This window comes from Propithecus coquereli, unplaced genomic scaffold (genome assembly GCF_000956105.1).
Source record: "Propithecus coquereli isolate 6110/MARCELLA unplaced genomic scaffold, Pcoq_1.0 Scaffold37, whole genome shotgun sequence".
Classification (NCBI taxonomy): Eukaryota; Metazoa; Chordata; class Mammalia; order Primates; family Indriidae; genus Propithecus; species Propithecus coquereli.
The window spans coordinates 6022307-6044779 of NW_012149396.1; the positions used below are offsets into that span (position 1 = coordinate 6022307).

General features: G+C 32.3%; 1 protein-coding gene across 1 annotated transcript in view; it reads left to right on the plus strand.

Annotated features, from left to right (window-relative positions):
• Nucleotides 1-22473, plus strand: part of WDR7 (WD repeat domain 7) — a 312258-nt gene that overhangs the window by 86618 nt on the left and 203167 nt on the right. The window contains exons 15-17 of the mRNA XM_012651797.1: nucleotides 682-1451; nucleotides 2792-2880; nucleotides 20932-21050. Coding sequence (XP_012507251.1) covers nucleotides 682-1451; nucleotides 2792-2880; nucleotides 20932-21050 — 978 coding nt within the window. The remainder of the gene's footprint in view (nucleotides 1-681; nucleotides 1452-2791; nucleotides 2881-20931; nucleotides 21051-22473) is intronic.

Here is a 22473-nt window from a genome sequence, read left to right on the forward strand (position 1 = left end):
GTGTTTCCAGGATTCTGGAGAGGTGGCTTTTTATTCTTTCTTTTTGTTCCCTACCAACACCACTGTCTGTCAGCTAAAACAGCAGTGTCAAATACTGCAAAGAGATTAAGGAGGAGGGACTGAAGAGTTTCCATTGGCTTAGTCTACTGCTCTCAGTAACTTTGGCGATAAAGGACAGTAGAGGGAGAGAGAAATAGAAAAGGGGACGTGATCAAAGGGTAACACTTTTCTTTTAGGGAGCGATGAAAGTAAAATAGAATTAAGGAGAGTTGACAGTGCAGCAGCTGAGAAGGATCAGTAGCCATGATAAACGGATGATTCTTTCAGGTGGAACAGTAGTCCATACTCAGAGATAGAATTTGCTGATAAGTTATTGAAACAAATTTTAATCTATTCTATGAATAAAAGACGCCCTGCTTCGATAATAAACATTTATTTCCTTGGTTTTTTTAATTAACTGGCAACTTTCAATTGTTTCAGCATAAAGTTCTTCTAACTGTATATGCTCGTATGCTTTACATGTTGTTGATTGGCAAAGTTAATGTGTTTTAATGCTATAGGTCCCTGAAAAGACGGCTTAATAAGCATTTTAATTCCTCTGATTACTTATTGTTCATTAATGAGTGTATGGAATTAAACACTTTTAATTATAACTATTTTTTCAAAAAATATTTATTTCAGGGGAATTTACCTAAATATTCTCATAACTCCCTGATGGTTCAAGCAATAAAGACAAACCTAACAGACCCGGACATACACGTGCTTTTCTTTGATGTGGAAGCGTTGATTATTCAACTCCTGACTGAAGAAGCCTCTAGGCCGAATACTGCGCTTATTTCCCCAGAGAATTTGCAAAAAGCATCTGGCAGTTCAGACAAAGGGGGCTCTTTTCTAACTGGAAAACGAGCAGCAGTTCTCTTCCAACAAGTGAAAGAAACTATCAAAGAGAACATAAAGGAACACCTCCTTGATGATGAAGAGGAGGATGAGGAGATGATGAGACAGAGAAGGGAAGAAAGTGATCCTGAATATCGGGCCAGCAAATCTAAGCCACTGACCCTGCTAGAATATAATTTAACTATGGACACTGCGAAGTTATTCATGTCCTGCCTTCATGCCTGGGGTTTGAATGAAGTCCTGGATGAAGTTTGCCTCGATCGCCTTGGAATGCTGAAACCCCATTGCACGGTGTCGTTTGGCCTCTTATCGAGAGGAGGCCATATGTCACTGATGCTTCCCGGTTACAATCAACCTGCTTGTAAACTGTCACACGGGAGAACAGAAGTAGGAAGGAAGCTGCCAGCAACTGAAGGAATAGGAAAGGGAACTTACGGAGTGTCCCGAGCCGTCACCACGCAGCATCTCCTGTCTATCATTTCTTTGGCAAATACCTTAATGAGTATGACCAATGCAACTTTTATTGGTGATCATATGAAGAAGGGCCCTATCAGGTGTGACCATGATAGTTTGATTTTATTGTTAAGTTTCAAAAGAGAAATCTGTTTTATTTTTGTGATTGTTTATAACTTTATCTTTTTTTTTTTTTTTTTTTTTTTTTTTTTTTTTTACTATATGCACTTTAGGCTTTTTGTGTCATCTGAGCATTTTCTCTTTAAATTTTAAAGCACAAGTCTTTAAAATGCCTTGTTTAAAGCATAATAAAAGTATATGGTTTTACCTTATGTACATTGGCATACTTAGCTATTAAAAAAAGAATTTGGAATGAGGGAATTGATCATGTAGACTAGCTCTTGAGTAAGTATCATGGTAAAATTGGATCTACTTGAAGTTTGCATTAACATTCAACCCAAGATATGTATTTAGTTAAAGTGCTGCTTCTTGCTACCTAGGTGTAATGAATGATATGTGTTCAGTGATTTGTCTTCAGAATTTTGTGAGAGGTATAGTCAGAATTTTTCAATAGGGAAAGAGAAAACAACTTTTTTTAAATGCGGGAAAATATTATTTTAATATTTCTAGAATACTTAGCCTGAATTGCTATTTCCTGTTTCCCAAAGTTATGAAGACCCCTTATTATATTCTCTATTGAGAGGGGCCATATCAGAATTTTTTTTTTTAATCTGATAACTACTTGTGTAGCTAGCATTTGCTTCATGTCAGTCTCTGTTGTAAGCACTTCACAAAAACTAACTCATTAGTGCTCTTAACCTTGTAAGGTAGGCATTTTTATTATCCCTTCATTACAGGTAAGAAAACTGAGACACAGAGAGATGAAGTAATTTGCCCAAGGTTACACAGTTAGTAAATGGTAGAGCCAGAATTCAAAACTGAGACATTTGCCTGTAGTGTTGAAGATTTATTAATGCCTCATTAACTTTTCAGGCTTTAGGCATGAATACTTTTAAACTCAGTGTGTCTTTAGGTGAATTCATTTGGACCAATGATATTTGGTAGGTAGGCTGAAATCCCAGCATGCTAATATTGAAGAATGAAGGACTAAGCATGATATTTATCTGTCAGTGTAGTACATTGGAGTGTTCATAAATCTTTCTTAAACTAATATAAAGCATAAAGTGTACATGTAAAATTTTTGACTACTACTTGCTAATCATTTACTTATTTTACCATATTCAAATTTGAAATGGAAAATGTTAATAGGTACAAAACCAAAAACCCCATCTTTTTGGAACCGTAAATTGAAAATGTTCTGTATATGTTTCTTTTGTGATTCTTTTGGAATAAGAAAATGTAATATTTTAAACAGTTCTGGATATATGAAAATGTGAAAGTATATATATACATGTGGTTTTTTTTTTTCTTCTTTTTGAAGGCCACCTAGACCAAGCACCCCAGACCTTTCTAAGGCAAGGGGTTCCCCTCCAACTGCCAGTAATATTGTGCAAGGACAGATTAAACAAGGTAAAACTAAATCTTATTAAGTAATTGACATGACATTTCAGCTCTAGAAACTGAGGAGCCATAGCTAATGTATAATTATAACATTTTGTTTGTCTCAGATTATTAAAAGAGAGAAAAGTTGTTATATTCCAGATGTAAATATGGATAATTAAGATGTCAGTTAAAAATAAATCAGATTTATTTAGAAATTGATAAATGAGCATATTTCATATAATTTTATTGTGCTGTCTTTGGCCTAATCTTTATGCATTAGAGGCACCTTAACTTGACAGCACTAGTGTTTTAATTGTATGTATCTTCAGTGTAAAAGTTATACCTATTTTTTAACTGCATTTAGGAATGTTTAAATTCATAGTTACATGCCTTAGCTCATCTCCTGCCATTTGCCAGCAGTTATGCATTGTGATTCACAAACGGAAATCCTTGTTAAACAGTTCTTTTTATCTTTTCTTTTTATTTAAATCATTATATACCTTAACTTTCATCTCTAACTTTGTTTTTCATTAAGGAATAGAAGAGAATTTGTCTTTTTTTATTTCTTTCTTAATTATTTACATATATTCCCAAGTATAATTAGTATACTCAGGTATTTCTGCATATATCTTTTATACTCCTTTTCAGACTGGCAAATGAGCCAATCACGAGAGTTGGGGAGTCTTGTCTGCTTAGAAAACTTTCCTTTAGGCCAAGAATTAATGCTGACTCTCACAGAATGCGATAGAAATAAAGAAGTAAGCAAGAGATATGTTGGTGAAGGTTCTGCTTATAAATGGTGATATCTTAAGAGTTTTCTTTTTCCTTTTGGTTTTTTTTAAGTTTAAAAGAGTCAAAGAATAGTTCTGTAACACTTGTTAGAAAAAATAGGGTCTCAACTTCATAGCTATAATTTTATCCTTCCCTAGAATAAGTACTTTTATCTTTCATAGCTGATTATTTGGTTCTTACTTTAACATCCTCATGTGATATGCTTGATTTTCTGTATTAGGCACTGTCTGTTTGCTTTATGGAAGATAAGCTCCCACACTCTGTGTGCCATTCCCATCCTTCATTTCCCACCCGCCATGGTCAGCCTTCTCATTTCCCTGTCCTCTAATTTAAGTTATATAATCATTATATAATATTTTATGTTAAACTATATAAAAGTTTTATAATAGTTTTGGTTAGATAACTTTTTATACTTACGTGTATGAAATACACAGAAAATTGCACAAAACAGAAATGTAGAGGGTGTTTATAAGCTGAACACCCTTGTAACTGTGTTCCTGGACAAGGAATAGAACATTACCAGCACTTCAGAAACATCCTGCATGTTTGTTCCCAGTCATTATAACTTCTCCTCCCTAAGGTAACTACTATCTTGACTTTTATGAAGCCACTTCCTTGCTTTCTTTTATAGTCGTACCACTGAAGTTTAAATTCCTAAACTCTATAGTTTAATTTTGCTATCTTTTGAGTTTTATGTAAATTTAGTCAATTATACAATATGTATTATTTTGAGAGATTTATCAGTGTTACTGCATTTGGCTGTAGTTTGTTCATTTTCATTACTGTGTAGTATTCTGTTGAATGAATAGATCATGATTTATCCATTTATTTTTTGTCAATTGACATTTGGGTTGTGTCCAGTGTTTGGTTTTCATAAATAATTCTGCTATGAACATTCTTGTATTTTAATTTTAGTGTACATTATGAACATTTCTGTGTTGTATGTAACTAAAAGTAGACTTTTTGAATATGTTTATTTCAACTTGAGTAGATAATGTTAAAATGTTTTCCTAAGTCTAGGACTGATATACATTTAACAAAATGGCTAAAACAAAAAAGAAAGAAAATATTAGGTGTTAGCTAGGATATGGAGCAATGAGCACTCTTATACACAACTATCGAGATATCCTAGCCTTGCAGTCCCCCACCCCTAGGCCAAGGCCAGTACCGGTTTGTGGCCTGTTAGTGGCCTGTTAGGAACCGGGCCACGCATCACCACCTGAGCTCTGCCCTGCCCCTACCTCTGTCTGTGGAAAAATTCTCTTCCATGAAACTTAGGAACTGGGGGCTGCATAGCCGGTGAGCAGCGGGTGAGTGGTGAAGCTTCATCTGTATTTAGGGCCGCTCCCCATCGCTCGCATCACCGCCTGAGTTCTGCCTCCCCTCACCCTTATCCAGGGAAAAGTTGTCTTCCACGAAACTGGTCCCTGGTGCCATAAAGGTTGGGGACTGCTGTTAGCCAACATCTAATATTTTTCGTATTTTTCACTTTAACCATTTTGATGTGTGTGTGGTAGTCTTTCATGTGTTTAATTTGCATTCCCTAGTTACTATGGTGTTTGAACACCTTTTTCTATGTTTCGTTACCCATTTCTATTATCTTTTTTTGTGAAGTGCCTGTTCAACTCTTGCATGTTTTTCTATTAGATTTTCTTTTTTAAAAAATTGATTTGTAGGGGTCCATGTCTGTTTTTGATATGAACCTTTCTTGTATGTATTGCAAATATTTAATTTCCTTTCACTCCTGTCTTTGAAATTGAGCATTTCTTAATTTCAGTGGAATCTAATATATCAATAGTGTTATTTATGATTAATATTTTTGTGTCCTGTTTAAGAAATTTCCCCCAACCCTAGTATCCTGATGATATTCTTGTTTGTTTTTGTCTAGAAGCTTTATTGTTTTACGCTTCTCATTTACATCTATAATCTGCCTAGAATTGAATTTTGTTTACAATGAGAAATGGGTCCGTTTTCAATTTTTTCTGCCATGCCTTACCAAATTGGTCCAGCATTGCTTATTAGGGAGATGATTCTTTCTCTACTGCTTTTTAGTATCACCTTTGTCATAAGTTAAATGTTCTTAAGTGTGATGATCTGTTTATGGGCTGTTTGACCCCATTAATTTAGTTAGTTAGCCTTGTGTTTTAATTACAGTAGCTCTATAATTAAGACTTAATATTCAGTAGACAAACTCTTCCCACCTATTCTTAAAGTACATCTTGGCTATTCTCGTCCCTTTGAATTTCAGTGTAAATTTTAGAATCAGTTTCTCAACTGCCACCGTTATGATTTCACCTGCAATTGTATTGAATTTATAAATCAGTTTGGAGAGAATTAATATCTTTATGGGAGTCACTCATTCAATACATCAACTTAATATATTAGGTCTTCTTTATCATAATTCTTTTATAGTTTTATGTGTAGAGGTCTTGTATATCTTTTGTTAAATTTATTCCCAGATATTAGATTTTTAAAATATTCTTATAATTGATAGTAATTTCACTATTTTTCATTTTCTGTGCTCCTGGTATAGAAATGCAATAGATTTTTGTATCCTGACATTGTATTAAGCAATCTTGCTGAATTTACCTATTAATTGTAATAATTTTTCTGAAGGTTGCTTTGATCATAGGGGCAATCACATGGGAAAATCTTTTTATTCCCAATTGTAAAGGGAAAACGTTTAACCTTTCATCATAATTATGATATTTCCTATGTGCTTCCATAGATAGTTTTTAAGAAATAAACTCTCTCTTATTCCTTCTTTGAGTATTTATCATCATTGTATGTTGGATTTTATCATACTTTTTCTGTATCTTTTGAGACAATCGTGTAACTTTTCTTTTTCTTCTGTTAATGTGGTGAATTTAGAACATAAACCCAATCTTTCATTGTAGAATAAAACCAGTTTTGTTGTGATGTATTATTGTCCTTACATATTGTTTTTAGTTTAATATATTTTTATTTAGGAAAAGGGTTTTTTTTTCTTCTAATGTCCTTAGAAGGTGTTAGCTTGTTCAGGTTTCCAAAAGTGAACTGGGGAATATTTCCTTTTTTTCTATTGTCAGAAAAGGTTTGTGTAAGTTTGACATGATTTCTTCCGTAAACATGGAGTTTGCTGAATTTAGATCTAGTGTTCTCTTTATAGCGAGTTTTTAAATTCTGGATTCAATTTCTCTCATTGATTTTTGACTTTTCAGATTTTCTGTTTCTCCTTGTGTCAATTTTATTAAGTGGTATGATTTTAGGAATTTTTCTTGTTCTTCTAAATTTTCAAATATATTGAAATTTGAGGTGATAAAATTGTCTTATCTTTTAATATCACTAGTACCTGCAGTGATGTCCTCATTTTTATTCCTGATTTTAATAATTTGAATTTAATAGTTTAATAATTCCTGAATTTAATTAATAAATTGATACCAGGGTTTATCAATCTTACGAGTCTTTTTTAATGAAACCACCGTAGCCTTATTTATCCTTTCTAGTGCATATTTTTTCCCATTTCATTAAATTCTACTCTTCCTCCTATGTTTTCTTGGATTCAGCATGGTGGTTTTTTTTATCGACTTCTTAAGATGAATGGTTATGTATTGATTTTCAGCCCTTCTTTTACGTGTATGCCAAAAATCATGTCATCTATGAATAAAGATAATTTTACTTCTTTTCAATCGGTATGCATTTTATTTTCCTTACATTATTGCACAGCGTAGGATTTCTAGAATGATGAATTGAAAAAGTTAAAGCATACATTGCTGCCTCATTACCAATCTGAAGGGAAAAGCATTCAGTTTTTCACTATTAAGTATAGTGTTAGCTGTAAGTTTTCCTTAAATGCCCTTTATCAGGTTGAGGAAGTTCCTTTTTATTACTAGTTTGTTGAGATTTTAAAAACTATGAATGGATGTTAGATTTTTTTTCAGATTCTTTTGCCACATCTATTGCATGATTTTTGCATGATTGCATGATTTTTCTTCTTTATTTTCTTAATAAGTCAAAATTTATGGATTTTTGAATTTTAAAATAGCCTTGCAATATAGACCACACTTCATCATGATGAATTATCTGTTTTATGGATTGTTAGGTACAATTTGCTAAAATTTTGTTAAGAGTTTTTGTGTGTATGTTCATGAGGGAGTTTGGTCTTTAGTTTTCATTTCTGATAATGTCTTTGTCTAATTTTGCTAATAGGATAATGCTGGTCTCACAGAGTGAGTTAGGAGATGATCCCTTTTCTTGTATTTTCTGAAAGGGTTTGTGTGGATTTTATTTATTTTTTCTCATTTGGTTGTTCTAATTCACCAGTGAAAGCATACAGGCCTGGAACTTTCTTTATGGGTAGGTTTTTTAGCTATAGATTAAGATTGTAGATATAGAGTGAGGGTTTTGTTTTGTTTTTTAATTTCTCCTTGAGCGAACTTTGTTTTGTGTCATATATAAGAGCAAAAAGTTGTGTGTAATATTTTATTATTTTCCTTTTAATATCATATTTGTAGGATTTGAAATTATATCCACTCTCTTATTTCTGTTATTCATAATTTGTTTTTTTTCTTTTTTCCAGATTAGGCTGGCTAGTAGTTTAGCAATTTTATGGGTATTCTCAAAGAACCAGCTTTGTGATCATTGATATCTATTATTTTTCTGTTTTCTATTTCATTGATTTCTGCTTTGTTACTACTTTTTTTTTTATTTTTAATTTGCTCTTTGTAGTTTTATTTGTTTGTTTGTTTGTTAAACATGGGGTCTTGCTCTGTCACCAAGGCTTGGGTGCAATGGTATAATCATAGTTCACTGCAACTCAAATGCCTGGGCTTAAGGGATGCTTCTGCCTCAGTCTCCTGAGCAGTTGGGACTGCAGGTGCACTCCATCATACCCAGATAATTTTTAAAATTTTTTGTAGAGACAGTGTCTCACTATGTTACTTAGGCTGGTCTCAAACTCCTGGCCTCAAGCAATCCTCCTGCCTCGACCTCCCAAAGTGCTGGGATTACAGGTGTGTGCCACAGCACCTGGTGATCTTTTTAGTTCCTTAAGATGGAAGCTGAAGTTATTGATTTGAGACCTTTTTCCTTTTCTAATATAGGCATTCATTGCTATAAATTTCTCCCTAAGTATTGCTTTAGAGGCATTCCAAACATTTTGCTGCATTGTGCTTCTTATTTTCCTTTTATTTTTTTTCTTTTATTTATGGGTAATTTAGTAATGAGTTATTTAAATTTCCAAATATTCAGAGATTTTCCAAGGATCTTTCTGCTATTGATTTCTGTTTTATGGTCAGATATCATATTTTGCATGATGTGAATCCTTTTGAATTTTTTCAGTTGATTGTATTTATTTTATTTATTGACAAAGTTGCATATAGTTATGGTGTCCAACATGATGTTTTGATACATGTATACATTGTGGAATGGCTAAATGAAGCTAACATATTCATTGCCTCGCAAATGTATCTTTTTTGTATGTGTTAACACTTAAAATCCCTTAGCAGTTTTCAAGAATATAATATATTATTATTAATTATGGTGACCACATTGTACAATATAAATCCATTTATATTTATCAAGACATATTTTATGGCCCAGAATATGGTATATCTTAGCAAATATACTGTGTGTACTTCAGAAACATGTGTATTCTTTTGTTGGGTGGGATATTTCATAAATGTCAGCTCAAGTTACTTGGCAGTGTTCAAGTTTAGTGTATGCTTGCTGATTGCCCACTTGGCTCTATCAATTAGGTGAGGGAATTGAAATCAGCAGCTATAATTATGGGTTTGTTTATTTCTTCTTGTATTTCTATCAGTTTTTCTTCATGTATTTTTAAGCTCTCTTAATAAGTTCATAAACTTTTGTAATTATCATTTTTTCTTGATTATTTGACTCTTATTATGAAATGACCTTTATTTTTGCTAATATCCTTTGCTTTGAAATTTACTTTGTTTATAATAATATAGTCATTTCAGCATTTTTGGCTACTGTAACCATGGTATATCTTTTCCTATCCTTTTGTCTTTTCACTATTTGGGTCTTTATATTTAAGGTATGTTGCTTGTAGACAGCATATAGTTGGGTCTTGCTTTTCTATCCAATCTAACTTTTTAATTGGGGTGTTTAAACTATTTACATTTAATGTGTTTGTTGATATGGTTAGGTTTGGGTCAGTCATCCTGGTACTTTATTTTTCTCTTTTTCCCATTTATTTTTTGTTTTCCTTTTTCTGTTGTATTTCAGATTAATAAAATGTTTTTTATCATTCCATTTATCTCCTTTGTGGAGATATTATAAGCTAATTATTTGGTTATTTTATTGGTTATTTTAGAGTTTATAGTCTACATCTATGACTTATTACAGTATACCTTTAAGTGATACTATACCATTTAACATTTAATGTAAAAACCTTACAATATTATACTTGTGTTTCTCCCCTCCTCATTTTTATGCTATTATTGTCCTGCATTTTACTTTCACATGTTATAAACCTCACAAATCATTATGATTTGTGTTTAATGGTCAATTATGTTTTAATGAGATTTAAATAAGAAAAAACGTACTTATGTACCCATGTAGTTACCATTTTTGGTGCTCTTTATTTCTTTGTCTAGATCCAGATTTCTATCTGGTATAGCTTTCCTTCTGCCTAAAGGACTTCCTTTAACACTTCTTGTGCTGTGGATCTACTGTTCTTTAAGTTTTTTTTATGTCTGAAAACATTTTGTTTTTGAGATGGGTTCTTGCTATGTTGCCCAGTCTGGTCTCAAACTCCTAAGCTCAACCAGTCCTCCCACCTCATCCTCCCACCTCATCCTCCCAAAGTGGCTGGGATTACAGGCGTGTGCCACTGTGCCCAGCCTGAAAACATATTTATTTGCCTTTGTTTTTGAAAGATATTTTTGTGTGGTATATTACTCTAAGTTGACCGTTTTTATTTTTTAATACTTCAAAGATGATACTCCGTTGTCTTTCTTGTCTTTCTAACAAGAAATCTTATATAACAAGATGTTCTTATCTGTGTTCCTCTGTATGTAACATTACTTTATTATTCTTGCTGCTTTTAAGATTTTGGCTCAACTTAGGTTGTTTAAACTTAGAAGTAACAGATAGTTGTTGTTAAATTATCTCAGGTAATATTTACATAAATTAACCAATAGTTTATCACTATCCTTTTCCAGGATCTGCAGCAAAAAAAAAAAACCTAGACTTAATCTGGAGTACATATGTCAGGTGAATGAATGAATTTGAGAATTCCCTAAACTTTTGTGTTTGAACTTATGTGCTTCTCTTTTTGTAAATTGGTTTATATAATAACTTTGATCTGCAGAAGCTTATAGAACAGGGACATTTTTTCTGTTTTGTTCACTTATTTATTGCAAGGCTTGGAACAATGGCTGATACAGAGAAGGAGCTCAGTAAATATTTGTTGAATAAATGAATCTATAGATACCCTCTCTTTATGCTTTTTTTTTCTTTTTACTTTTTAAGTAACATTTATTATATGAAAATTATACTTAAAATAAAGCTGTTTAAAAATGAAAGAAAAAATAGCACCAATCTTACAAAAACTCTTCCAAAGAATAGAAAAAGACAAGCATAATCCTGATTATAATACTTGACAAAAATATTGCAAGAAAGGAAAATCACTGGGCAGTGATTAATGTAAGTACAAATATCCAACACACAATATTAGCAACTAAACCAATTGAATACAAAAAAAACGTACTGCAACCAAGTTGAGTTTATTCCAGAAATGAAAGGCCTAGTGTAACGTTCAGGTTTTAATCCATATAATTCACCACACTTACAGAACAAAAGAATAAAATCATATACTCTTTTTGATAGATGTCAAAAGGTACATATATAATAAAATTCATCACTTATTCATGGTAGAAATTCTTAGCAAACTAAAAGTAGAAGGGAACTTCTTTTATCTGATAAAGAGTATCTTGTACACTGAAGGGTGAAATATTCATAACAGAATGTTCTCTCTCTCCACTTTAGTATTGTATTAGAGATCCTAATCAGTATAATATAGTATAAGATACAATGAAACTGTCATATACAGGCAACATGACTTTTTAAGTAAAAATTAAAAAACAATTAGATAAATTTATTTCTTGATTCCATCATCTATACGTTGAGTATAAGAGAAATATAGAGAAAGCAATTCTGTTTTTATATACTAGTAACTGAAAAATTAGAAAATATAATTTTTCAAAATTACAGTATTCACTAGCATAAAACATCAAATGCAGTAGAATTAATTTAACAAAATGCACAAGTCCTCAATGCAGAAAATTATAAAATATTAGAAAAATTACAGAATAAATAGAGGATATACCATTATCAAGAATCATAAGATATAATATGGTGAACATGCCAATTTTTCCTAAATAGATGTATCTATACATTCAATGCAATCCCAAGCAAAACCCCAGCAGTTATTTTTGTGAAAATTGACAAGCTCGTTTTAAATTTACGTGAAAATGCAAAGGGTACCAAAAAAACGAGGCAATTTTGAAGAAGAACAAATCATCTTCACAATGAAATATAAAGATAATATAATGATATGATAATTATTAGTCCAAGTTTAGCTGAAAAGTACAATGGTATAGAATTGAAAGTATGGAAACCAACCTATACATATTCAGTTACTTGATTTGGAACAAATGTGTCAATGCAGATCTTTATGTTTCTAGAGCCAATATGCCAAGAACTAGGTGCTGAGGATGTCAGGGCTGAGAAAACAAATCCCTGCCCTCAGGAGCTTTTGTCTTTTGGAGGAAATCCAGAAGAGTATAATTTATGATAATATTTTAATTGGTTATTTGTGTTTCTACTAGTAGACTACGAGTGCCTTGTGGGCAGGGACTTTGTCTAATCTTTGTGTGTTTTTGTATGCTTAGCCTAATACCTGGCACATAGTAATGATCATTTATTTAGTGTTAGGTGAAGTAGAAAATTTATCAGCCTCCATATACCGAATTCAAGTTAGTGTTTATGTTATAAACTTATCTTTTACCAAATGAATTCTCTTCTCATGGTACTTGGTCTTAAAGAACTTTTTTTTTATTTTGAATGTTAGTAATGAAGGAGACTTTATATAGAAATTTTGTTTATTTTTGACTCTGTCTGAAGTTATAGGCCAAGGTAAAAATTATCATCACATTGGAACTTACTCTAATTCTGATAAAATTCAGTGGTAATCTAGAGGTTGTTAAGTAGTGTTACTGTATTTTTCAAACACTATAAGCACTTTTGTGTGTTGCCATGGTATATGTACCTGTTTGTCAAAATGCTGTTTTGGCCATTAATTCATTCTGCTATGGCAGGTCATTATCCTTTCTATTGCCTGGAACTTTGTTCTGCCCTATTGCCTTAGTTATTTGTGTTCTTCTTTTACAGTACGTTAAGTATATCCTTTTTTCCTAAGAATGTTTAATAGTACATTTCTATATTGCTTCTAAATATGTTGTTCATTTAGTGGTTCCATATCTAAATGAAAGGGTCTAGATTATTAATGAATCCATCACTTAAAGTTTTTATATATTATTTGTATCAGCACAATGATGAATGGTATGAATACATTTAAAATATGACTAAGTGATTCATTTAACACATACCATGCACTTTCCTCTGTATGTTTTTCATTTATTTCCTACAACAACTGACCATAACAATTAGGCCATATTGCCCAAGAACTCTGCAGTGGCCTCTTAGGGCAGGAATTTGTTTATGAAATGCAGAGTGTCTAGAAATACCAATTTACGATGTCCCACAAAAACTCCAACTTCGTGTAAGTAGTATATTTGAAATTGTCATGGCTGCTAATATAATTGCTTTTGTTTGTTATTAGTTTTCAAATACATCTTTTATGAGCATACTACTTATATTTATTTTCTTTGTAGTTTCTTGTAACATTTGTACTAATTTTAACAGTTTCATTAGTTACACTTCAGGAATAAAAGTGTTATTGGACTTCTTAATAGTAACTGTAAGCTAGAGAATGGAATCGTTTCTTAAAAATGTGGAGGAAAGTGATTTTTTTTCATTTTGGAATTCTTCATGTAAACTATCAATCAAATGAAGAGTCAAAATAATGACATTTTCAGCCATTCATGATCTTGAAAAATTACTATATTGTGTACCTTTTCTCAGCAAAGTATTGAAAGATGTGCTCTGTGAAGGGAGTTAACCAGGAAAAAATAAAACACGGGGCTCAGGAAACTGGGGAACCCATTGAGGAGAGAGAGCACTGAGGGAGAATGCACAGGATGGTGGAGAAGGGAAGTCTCAGGATGACGGCCATGCAGCAGTACGAGCAGAGGGTATGAGATCCTTCTGAAGAGATGGTTTGTGGAAAAATGAAACTGATCTGTGGAAAATCATTGAGAGGCTGTTGAAGGGTTTAAGAAGAAGAAATAAGTATATAAAAGAGAATACAATTGGGGAAAAAAAAAGATAATTTTTAAATTTAGAAAAAATAGGTGTCCAAGAAAAGGAAGGTGATCTTAGTAAGCTATTTGGGTCAACATTGAGCAATGTTTCTATAGAGACAGAGATGGTTATCTCTATATACAACTATCTGTAGAGAGAATGTAAACATTTAATAATGACGTAACCAAAAGTTATGATATAATTATTTTGGGAACTTGAGGGTGAAGGAAAGGAGATTGGTTAGGAGATGTGGTTTGTCATAGTTAAATCATCATCTTCCGTAGTAGTGGTAGAAACCAATGGCTAATGTTTAATAAATCAAGAAATTGCAGGATTAGCGTATAATTTAGTGATATGGAAGTAAATGCTGGAAGAAATTGTGAAAAGGGTTGAAAATGGTCGCCTCTCAGGAGCAAACCTTGAGCATGGGGTAGGAAAATACCGTCTTTCAAAATGAGCTTTTTTATACTGTTTGACATGTTAAATTATGTTTTTATATTATTGCCCTTCATGTTGCATGAGCTGCCAGTTCTACTGGACATATTAAAATATGCTGAATTACAGTGCAGTGCCTTCTTGTGTAAAAACTAAATTGTTTTATCTCATCAGGCATATTTTGAAGATAAACATAAGGGGGCTTAGTTAGAAAGCCCCTGAGGACCCCATCTGAAGACACTTTATCTGGCTCCAGTGGTATGCTGCTGAAAGACAGCATTACAATGGGGTTCTTTATGATTATACAGTCTTTACAATTACTACACATATTCACATACAAGGTCTGAGGTTTTCGTTAGAGAGAAATTTTTAGGTCATCAATTATTACTATACTTGTTTTCTAATCTTCTGATCATGATAATAGATTTATTGTTATAGTTTTTGGTCACCTTTTTTGGCATTAGAAAATAATATCAAATGAGAATTTGCAGATAACAAAAAGAATTAGAATTAGAGTTTTCTTGCTAAAATTGCATAAAGAGCAAAGTTACTGTATTAATTATGCTAATTGCATAAAGCGTTGGAGATATACTCTGCCTACTCAAACAGGACGTTGCATTATATAGTTTTGTACCTCAAAAAGTAAAGCATTAAAAAAGAGGTAATGAAAGCTGAATTAATGATTTACCCTAATGTTTCATGTTGATTTAAAAGATGACTAGCATGTCTGTCTAAGACAAAGGTATAGACATAAAGGAAACTTATAAAAAGGCAAATGTTGCTCTAAGATATTTATGCTAGATGGCAGATGCAGTGCAGAATGCCTTTATGTTAAACACATGGTGGTTGACTCTAAAGTTTCCTAATTTCTAATTTTTTCATGTTTTCTCCTCCTCCTCTTTCTCCTCTTTTCCCTCCACTCTCCCCACAGTATCATGATTACCATGAAATACTTCCAAGTGATTCATCATTAAATAATTTTATTCATTTGTTAGTGTTAAACTTTGAAAAAAATTACTTCTTTAAGCATCGCATTTTCTTTTTTACTTTTTAGATTTTTTTCCTCTGAAAAACGTATTGAAAAGGCAATTTGTGTCCATGTACTGGGAGGCAAATGATATTTAGACCAATATGCAGAGAGCACTTGCCACCCAAAGTATGTTAACTTTCCTGTATACGTTTTTAATGTCACAATGGGAGGAGGGAAAAATGGAATTTAGAATCAAATTTCAAATGAAAACTTAAATATACCTGTTCAAAAACAGAACCATGGATATTGTGATATTGAGTATGTATATATTTGCCGTTGCAGGGAGGCCAGAGCAGAGCAGATGTGTGCATACACAAGTTTGTTTCTCATCATCTATCTTCTTATGTGAGAGTAAACAGTTTAGGAGGCTCTTAGCTGCCAAATTACTTACTTTTAAGTCCTTTAGGCCCCTTCCAGGTGAAATAATAGAACTGTGTCACTATTTCGAAGCTGTGCCAAAACCGTTTTTCCTTATGTTTTGCTAATCCTTCATAGGAGAAGCAAGTTGATAGGTGATGTAGCAGCTTTTCTGTTTTAAGAAATCAAATGCTTGATTATGTTTTATGGTGTAAAATTTCAATAATGAGTACCATGTATAACTTTTCAGATTGATTATCATTAAATCCTGAGCTTTTTATCATGGAAATGGTATTTCTTTTTCCTGCTAATCTCTGTTGCTGATTTTTCTATATGCGGATAGTTGTAAAAGCTGTAGCAGAGTTTAATTTTTCAATGAATTATGAAACTATTGCCAGATTCTGCCATTTCAGTTATGAGGCATTGTGAACAAAGTATTTTTTGGTGGTGATGCAGAGGTTTTTAAAGCACAGTAAATCTGATTCCTTCATTTCTATTATGGTATTTTTCTTGGTTTTTAGTGCCCATGGAATTTATTAAAGGACAAGTATAAATGCCTTTTTCTATATGAAATGTCATTTAAACATGACTCTAAAAATATAATACCCAGAATCTATTTTTTCTCTCCTTAAAAATAGTTACGTATGTTGAATAGTATTCTATTAATACATACTATGTTTACTCTCACAGTTTTGCCAGTAGCATTTCTAGTTTCCTTTTGCACCGTGCCTTACAGAGAATATTTTGGTTTAATCCCACAATTTGACCCAGCTAGGGTAATGATCACTCAATCCTAAACTTTAATTCATTTGTATTGAATTTCCTCACTCATTCTCATGTCCTTACAGAATTAAGAATAAAATCACTCAGAATTAGCACAGACTTTCCAGGGATAATAATTTCTCCCCCTTTTCAAATAGTGAAATTACAGAAAAGTCCCAGCTGTTGGAAACCACCAAAGAAACTTTCTCAGCATTTTGGTGGCATGAAAGCTAAAACCTGAAAATTTGCTCCTTGCCACCAAGACTTACAGCTTTGGGGAGATGACTATTTTATTGATCATAATCACTGAATTTGTAATTTAAGATGATAAATAAAAAATAAAGTTTATCCATGGAATATAGAAATGTTTGGGGTTTCTTTGTAAGATTACTTTATAGTGGAGTTCATTGATCATATGAAATCTACAATTAAAAGCAACTCTATTTCATAAGTATAATATTATAAAATAATTGTAATTTCATAAGGAACAAAAACCAGGTCTCTTGTAATAATAAAGAATTATAATTTCCCAGATAAAACTTCCATGTGTGTAAGATGTGCTTCTTAGGGTTTATGGAGTTAGAGTTTCTTTTTACGTTACTTTTCACGGACTTCTTTCAGTTCTACTGTTTACCTCACACGTGCCTGATTGACATTATGATGCATTCGTGTGGAAATTATGAAAAAGTTGTTTTCATGCAGCTGTCCTGTCATCACAAAAGAACTTCACTGCATGAAAAGCAAACATATCATTCAGCAGACAATGCTTAATCTGTTCAGGAGCCCAAACCTATTGCTGTTCAATGACAGAAGAAAGGAGAGGGATTAATTTGAAGATGCTTGTGCATGACATATGGTAATTTCTCCATAGGAAGGAAGTGTCAAATGGTGACCTCTAAATCTTAACATTGACCTCCAGTTGTAGAATTTGTGTGCCATACGGTCCTTTTGCTTTTTCATATGATAATTTAAGCTGAAACATTTTCCTGGCAACATAACTTTTTTGGGGGGCAGGGAGGGAATTAGTACATCTATAATAATTATAAAATTCACAATAATTACTTTTAGTATTTAAAGCATTTGTATAATAAAAATATTTTTAAACTTCAGTGAATGAAACAATGTAGTATTCTTTTAACAAGAGTTAAGCAAAGTATATATATTCTTTACAAGTTGATGTATTTTAAATTGAATTTTTAATAAAATGGCGTGGAAAATCGAAATGATCTCTGAATATTGGTTTGCGATATTTAAAAATAATTTACACATAATGTCAGAATAAATTATTACAAAATGTAATTGACAAAACGAAGACCAACATGAACTTTTTCATTATGAGATATTTAAAAAATCAAATGACACTCTTGCTAATTTTTAATACATTATCAGTTTTACATTATTGCCTTAGTTGTTTTAGAGCTGTGTTTTGTATTAGTCGACACATCGTCCATCTATAATATTAAATAGATTTTGACTTTAAGAGCAATTTAAGTTACACTGTGATTGCTTTTCAATAAAATATATGATTTCCCTGCTGTAATCTTTAATGATCATGCCCTTCTGATTAAAACATCATGTTTCAGTTCTACATTCACTATAGTTTTGCCAACTTTTCTTTTATTCTTCACTAATACGAGGCTTTTTTTCAGAAACTGCTGTACCTCAATTCTCTCCTCCTCCTCTCTTCTCTTTTCCTCTGCAAGTCGCCGCACCTGTCGTTTCCGCGCGGTCTGCTGCTGATCACTCTGGCTCTGACCCTGCTTCTGCTCCTGCTTTACATACCTGTTTCTTAGTAAATGAAGGTATTCTCTCTCAACTTCCTAACCACTTTCTTTCAATCTGTGCTTTATTCTAACAGACATGTTCTTTTTATCTGATTTATACATTCATCTGCTTTGTTATATATGAAATCCTAAAGTCGCTATTTGTAACTTTATTTGCTAATGTCAGTGACAAGAGCCAGTTATAAAACTGTAATGTTACCACTGGCTGGTATAAACCATGTTTCTTATAATCTAGAATGTTGTTAAATCGGTATGAAGATGCTAATCTTTGATGCGAAGTTGGTGTTAAGGGTGGATTGGTTCGTTTTCATAATAACGCTTGCCATGTGGTCTCTGGCATTACAGCTAATGGATTTATTTTGTATGTGTCATTACTTTGATAGACACATTTGCTATCTTTACACAACTGTATGCCCTGGTTAGGGGGGAATATAAGAAAGTCTCTTAATTTACATTGTCATTTGAAAAGACTTTAAATTGATAATTGGCACCAGTGATTATAGACTGATAGGAATTTACCTATTTATCCTCCTTACTATTTCTGTTTCAGGCTGAGGCAAAAATCTATAATTTCAATTTTTAATATGTAGTTGGGCTACCATATTATCCCTGTGGAGTTACACAAATGGAAAGTGTTTTTGGAGCTCTGAAAATGTGCATGGGGTCTACAAAACTTTATTCCACAAGACCTATCTATGATTATTTGTACTGCCTGGAAGCTTATTGGAATTTGTGATCTCTGAGTTATATCCAGTCTTTGTTGCAGTGTCAGTCTTTAGCAGTTTATATAATATAAAAAGGAGGACATTTACAAAACCTGAACTGTAACTCAGAATGATTCTGATTCTTCACTAAAAAGTGATATCAGTAGTCATTCAAACAGAAGGAATGTTGCAGTGTCTGTGTAGTACAGAGCATGGGTTGCAAGTTCCACTTCTTTGGAGAGAAAACATAGGAACCGAAAAGTGTAACTTCATTTTTGGTTTCTCTGTCATAAAACTGGATGAAGATTTGTAATTTGGATTTGGATTTTAGGAAGAATAATTAGAGTCATATTTGTTAAGCTGTTGCGAAAGATAGTCATTTGTTAATTCAAAAATAAATTGTTAGGCTTCAGGCCTTGATGAGAATTATATAAAAACTTAGTTCATAAATATACTTCATATTTCTATGAAACATGAAATTCTTTAAGCAATTACTAGGTAATTTACATATATACATGTATATATATATATAAATATATATGTACATACACATAATAAATTATATCTCCCTCTGTTGTAAATAAATTATAATCTAAAATATGTGTTCCTATCACGTTAATGTAATTGCATATTTATTATAGTTGATGAGAATTTCCTTATTGAAAGGATGAATCTTTAGATAGGTGACCTGTCTGTCTGTCTCTCTCCCCACCCACTCTTAAAAATTCCAGTGATCATTTTGAATTTCATGGTAGGGTTTTTGTCATTATTTTAGAAGACTACAGTTTAGATTATTTTAAAACATTGATTTGCAAAAATTCTATGTTCATAGATAACTCACCTTGTAACATGGTAGTAGACTTTTTTTTGCATCTATTCTTAATTATTTGTATTTAAATGTTATCCCCAGGAAGTAATGTTAATTACTGTGGGTTAACAGTGGCCTCATACATAATTTGGCAAGAATGAGGCTTTTATAGTGTATATATTTTTCAGACACCTTTAAACTAGGATTGAAATGATTATTCAGAAATGTCTGTATACTAGTACTTTTATGTATTACAGTGGTATACAGTGTTTGTCTTTTTCATATAATCAAATTTCATATTGTGAATTCCAACTTTGGAAAAAGTAACTTTTATTCCCATAGATTAGAGTTAACGATGTTTAAGATTTTGTAAATTTTTTCTCAGGTTTTTATTTTGTGGAATGTCTGCATTCATTTTTTCTCTCAAAATTGGCGTCATGTTACTTAAAACAGTTATGATTGTGATTAAATATATGATGCATTTTGTAAGAAAAGGGATCAATAAGTACCTTAATTAAAGGCCCTCTGACAGAAAAGGGAAGACATCTCTTTTGGCTGACACAATGGCAACACACAGATGGCCATGCCTTAAGTGACATGAACCTATTTTTAGATATCTGTGTGAATGCCCTTTTAACCGGCAGTGGTTTCAAATCTATAGTTCCAGTAAAGCTTTATTTTTATGCTTTACCATCTCTTAATATATGTTTTATTTTGGAGGGACTGTTTAGAAATGTATTTTCCTTGTCAATTTGGATATATTTTATGTGGAAATTTATTTGTCTTAAAATATTGAGAGTTCTTATAGGTATCAAATACATTATTTAGGGATGAAATACATTGGGTATAATTCTTTGAACAAAATGTCTCATATTAAGTTGAAATCATTTGGAACATATCTTAGCAGATAAGGAAAAACTTGTGACTTTGGGAATGCCAAAATGTTTAAAATATTTGTAATATATTACATTTTAACAGGATGGAGTCAGTTAGCTGCTATGCACTGTGTTATGCTGCCAGACCTGCTGGGATTGGATAAATTTAGGCCTCCACTTCTGGAGATGCTGGCCCGAAGATGGCAAGATCGATGCTTGGAGGTAATGTCAAGCTAATAATAAAAAAAATATATAAAGGCATCGGTCAAATGTAAATTTGAAACAAAAAAATGGTGAATGTTTATCTAACTTATCACCTGTTTATTATGTCATAGAAAATATGGATTCATGATTTCTATGTTTTTCTTTTTCAGTTTATATGCTAACCGGTAATGTTCCGGCTTGTTTATTCATTTTTTTAATCCAATGACCATTTGATTAAAAAAAGTTTTATATACTTTATAGAACTATGACATTTTGGTTTCTATATAGATCATACACACACATGCACAAAGAAATACATAAACCCACCTTCCCTAAAATCACACACTCAGTATAATCGCAGCTATCAAATTCTAAGTGAATAGCTATAGTCCAATGGAAGATACTGTGTTATTGTAAAAGGAGAAGGTCTTAGAATTAGAAGAGACCTGGGTTTAAATACCAGTCCCACTAATTATTAACTTTGTGACCCTGGGCAATTTACTTAACCTATTTGAAACTCATTTGTAAAGTGGGGATAATAATATATTCCTCATGGGATTGCTGTCAGGATCAAATAAGATAATGCAAGTAAAACAGTAAGTACAGAGTCTGACACGTGGTAGAAGCTCAATAAATAATAGTCATTATTTTGTGTTAATGGACTAATGCTATATTAGATATTACTCAGGGTATAATATCACCAGGGATGAGGAAATGTTTTATAGAGATTTTCCTTATTATGGCATTTGCTCTGTATAGCTATAGCAGTTCTCATTATTTTTAATTTTTAATTTTTTAAATAACGTGAGCATGGTGGCACACGTCTGTAGTCCCAGCTCCTCGGGAGGCAGGAGGATCCCTTGAGCTCAGGAGTTCGAGGCTGCAGTGAGATATCAGGCCACCGCACTCCAGCCTGGGTGACAGAACAAGGCCTCAACTCAAAGAAAAAAAAAATCAATTTAAATTTGTCACACTAACAAACTAAATGAGAAAAAAACCCCATATGATCATCTTAATAAATTCAACAAAAGCAAAATTCAACATCCATTCATGCATGATTAGAAAAACTTATCAAAGCAGGAATAAAAACAGACTGCCTTAATGTAGTAAGTTATTTCTGTCCCACCTCCAAATTAAAACCTCTACTAAATGGCATACTTAGTTGTGAAAGGATGAAGATTTTCCCTTCAAATTAGGAATGAAGCAAGGATGTCTGCTATCATCAATTTTAATTATCATTTTGCTAATGAACCTAGCCAGTGCGACAATGTAAGGAAAAGAAATTCAAGGTTGAAGAATTGGAAAAGAAGAAATGAAACTGTCATTGTTTGCAGATGATATGATTATGTTCTTAGAAAATATAAGGCAGGATACAGATATATTTTTAAATATATAAGAGAATTTAATAAGATTCCTGAATACAAAGTCAGTATAAAAATTA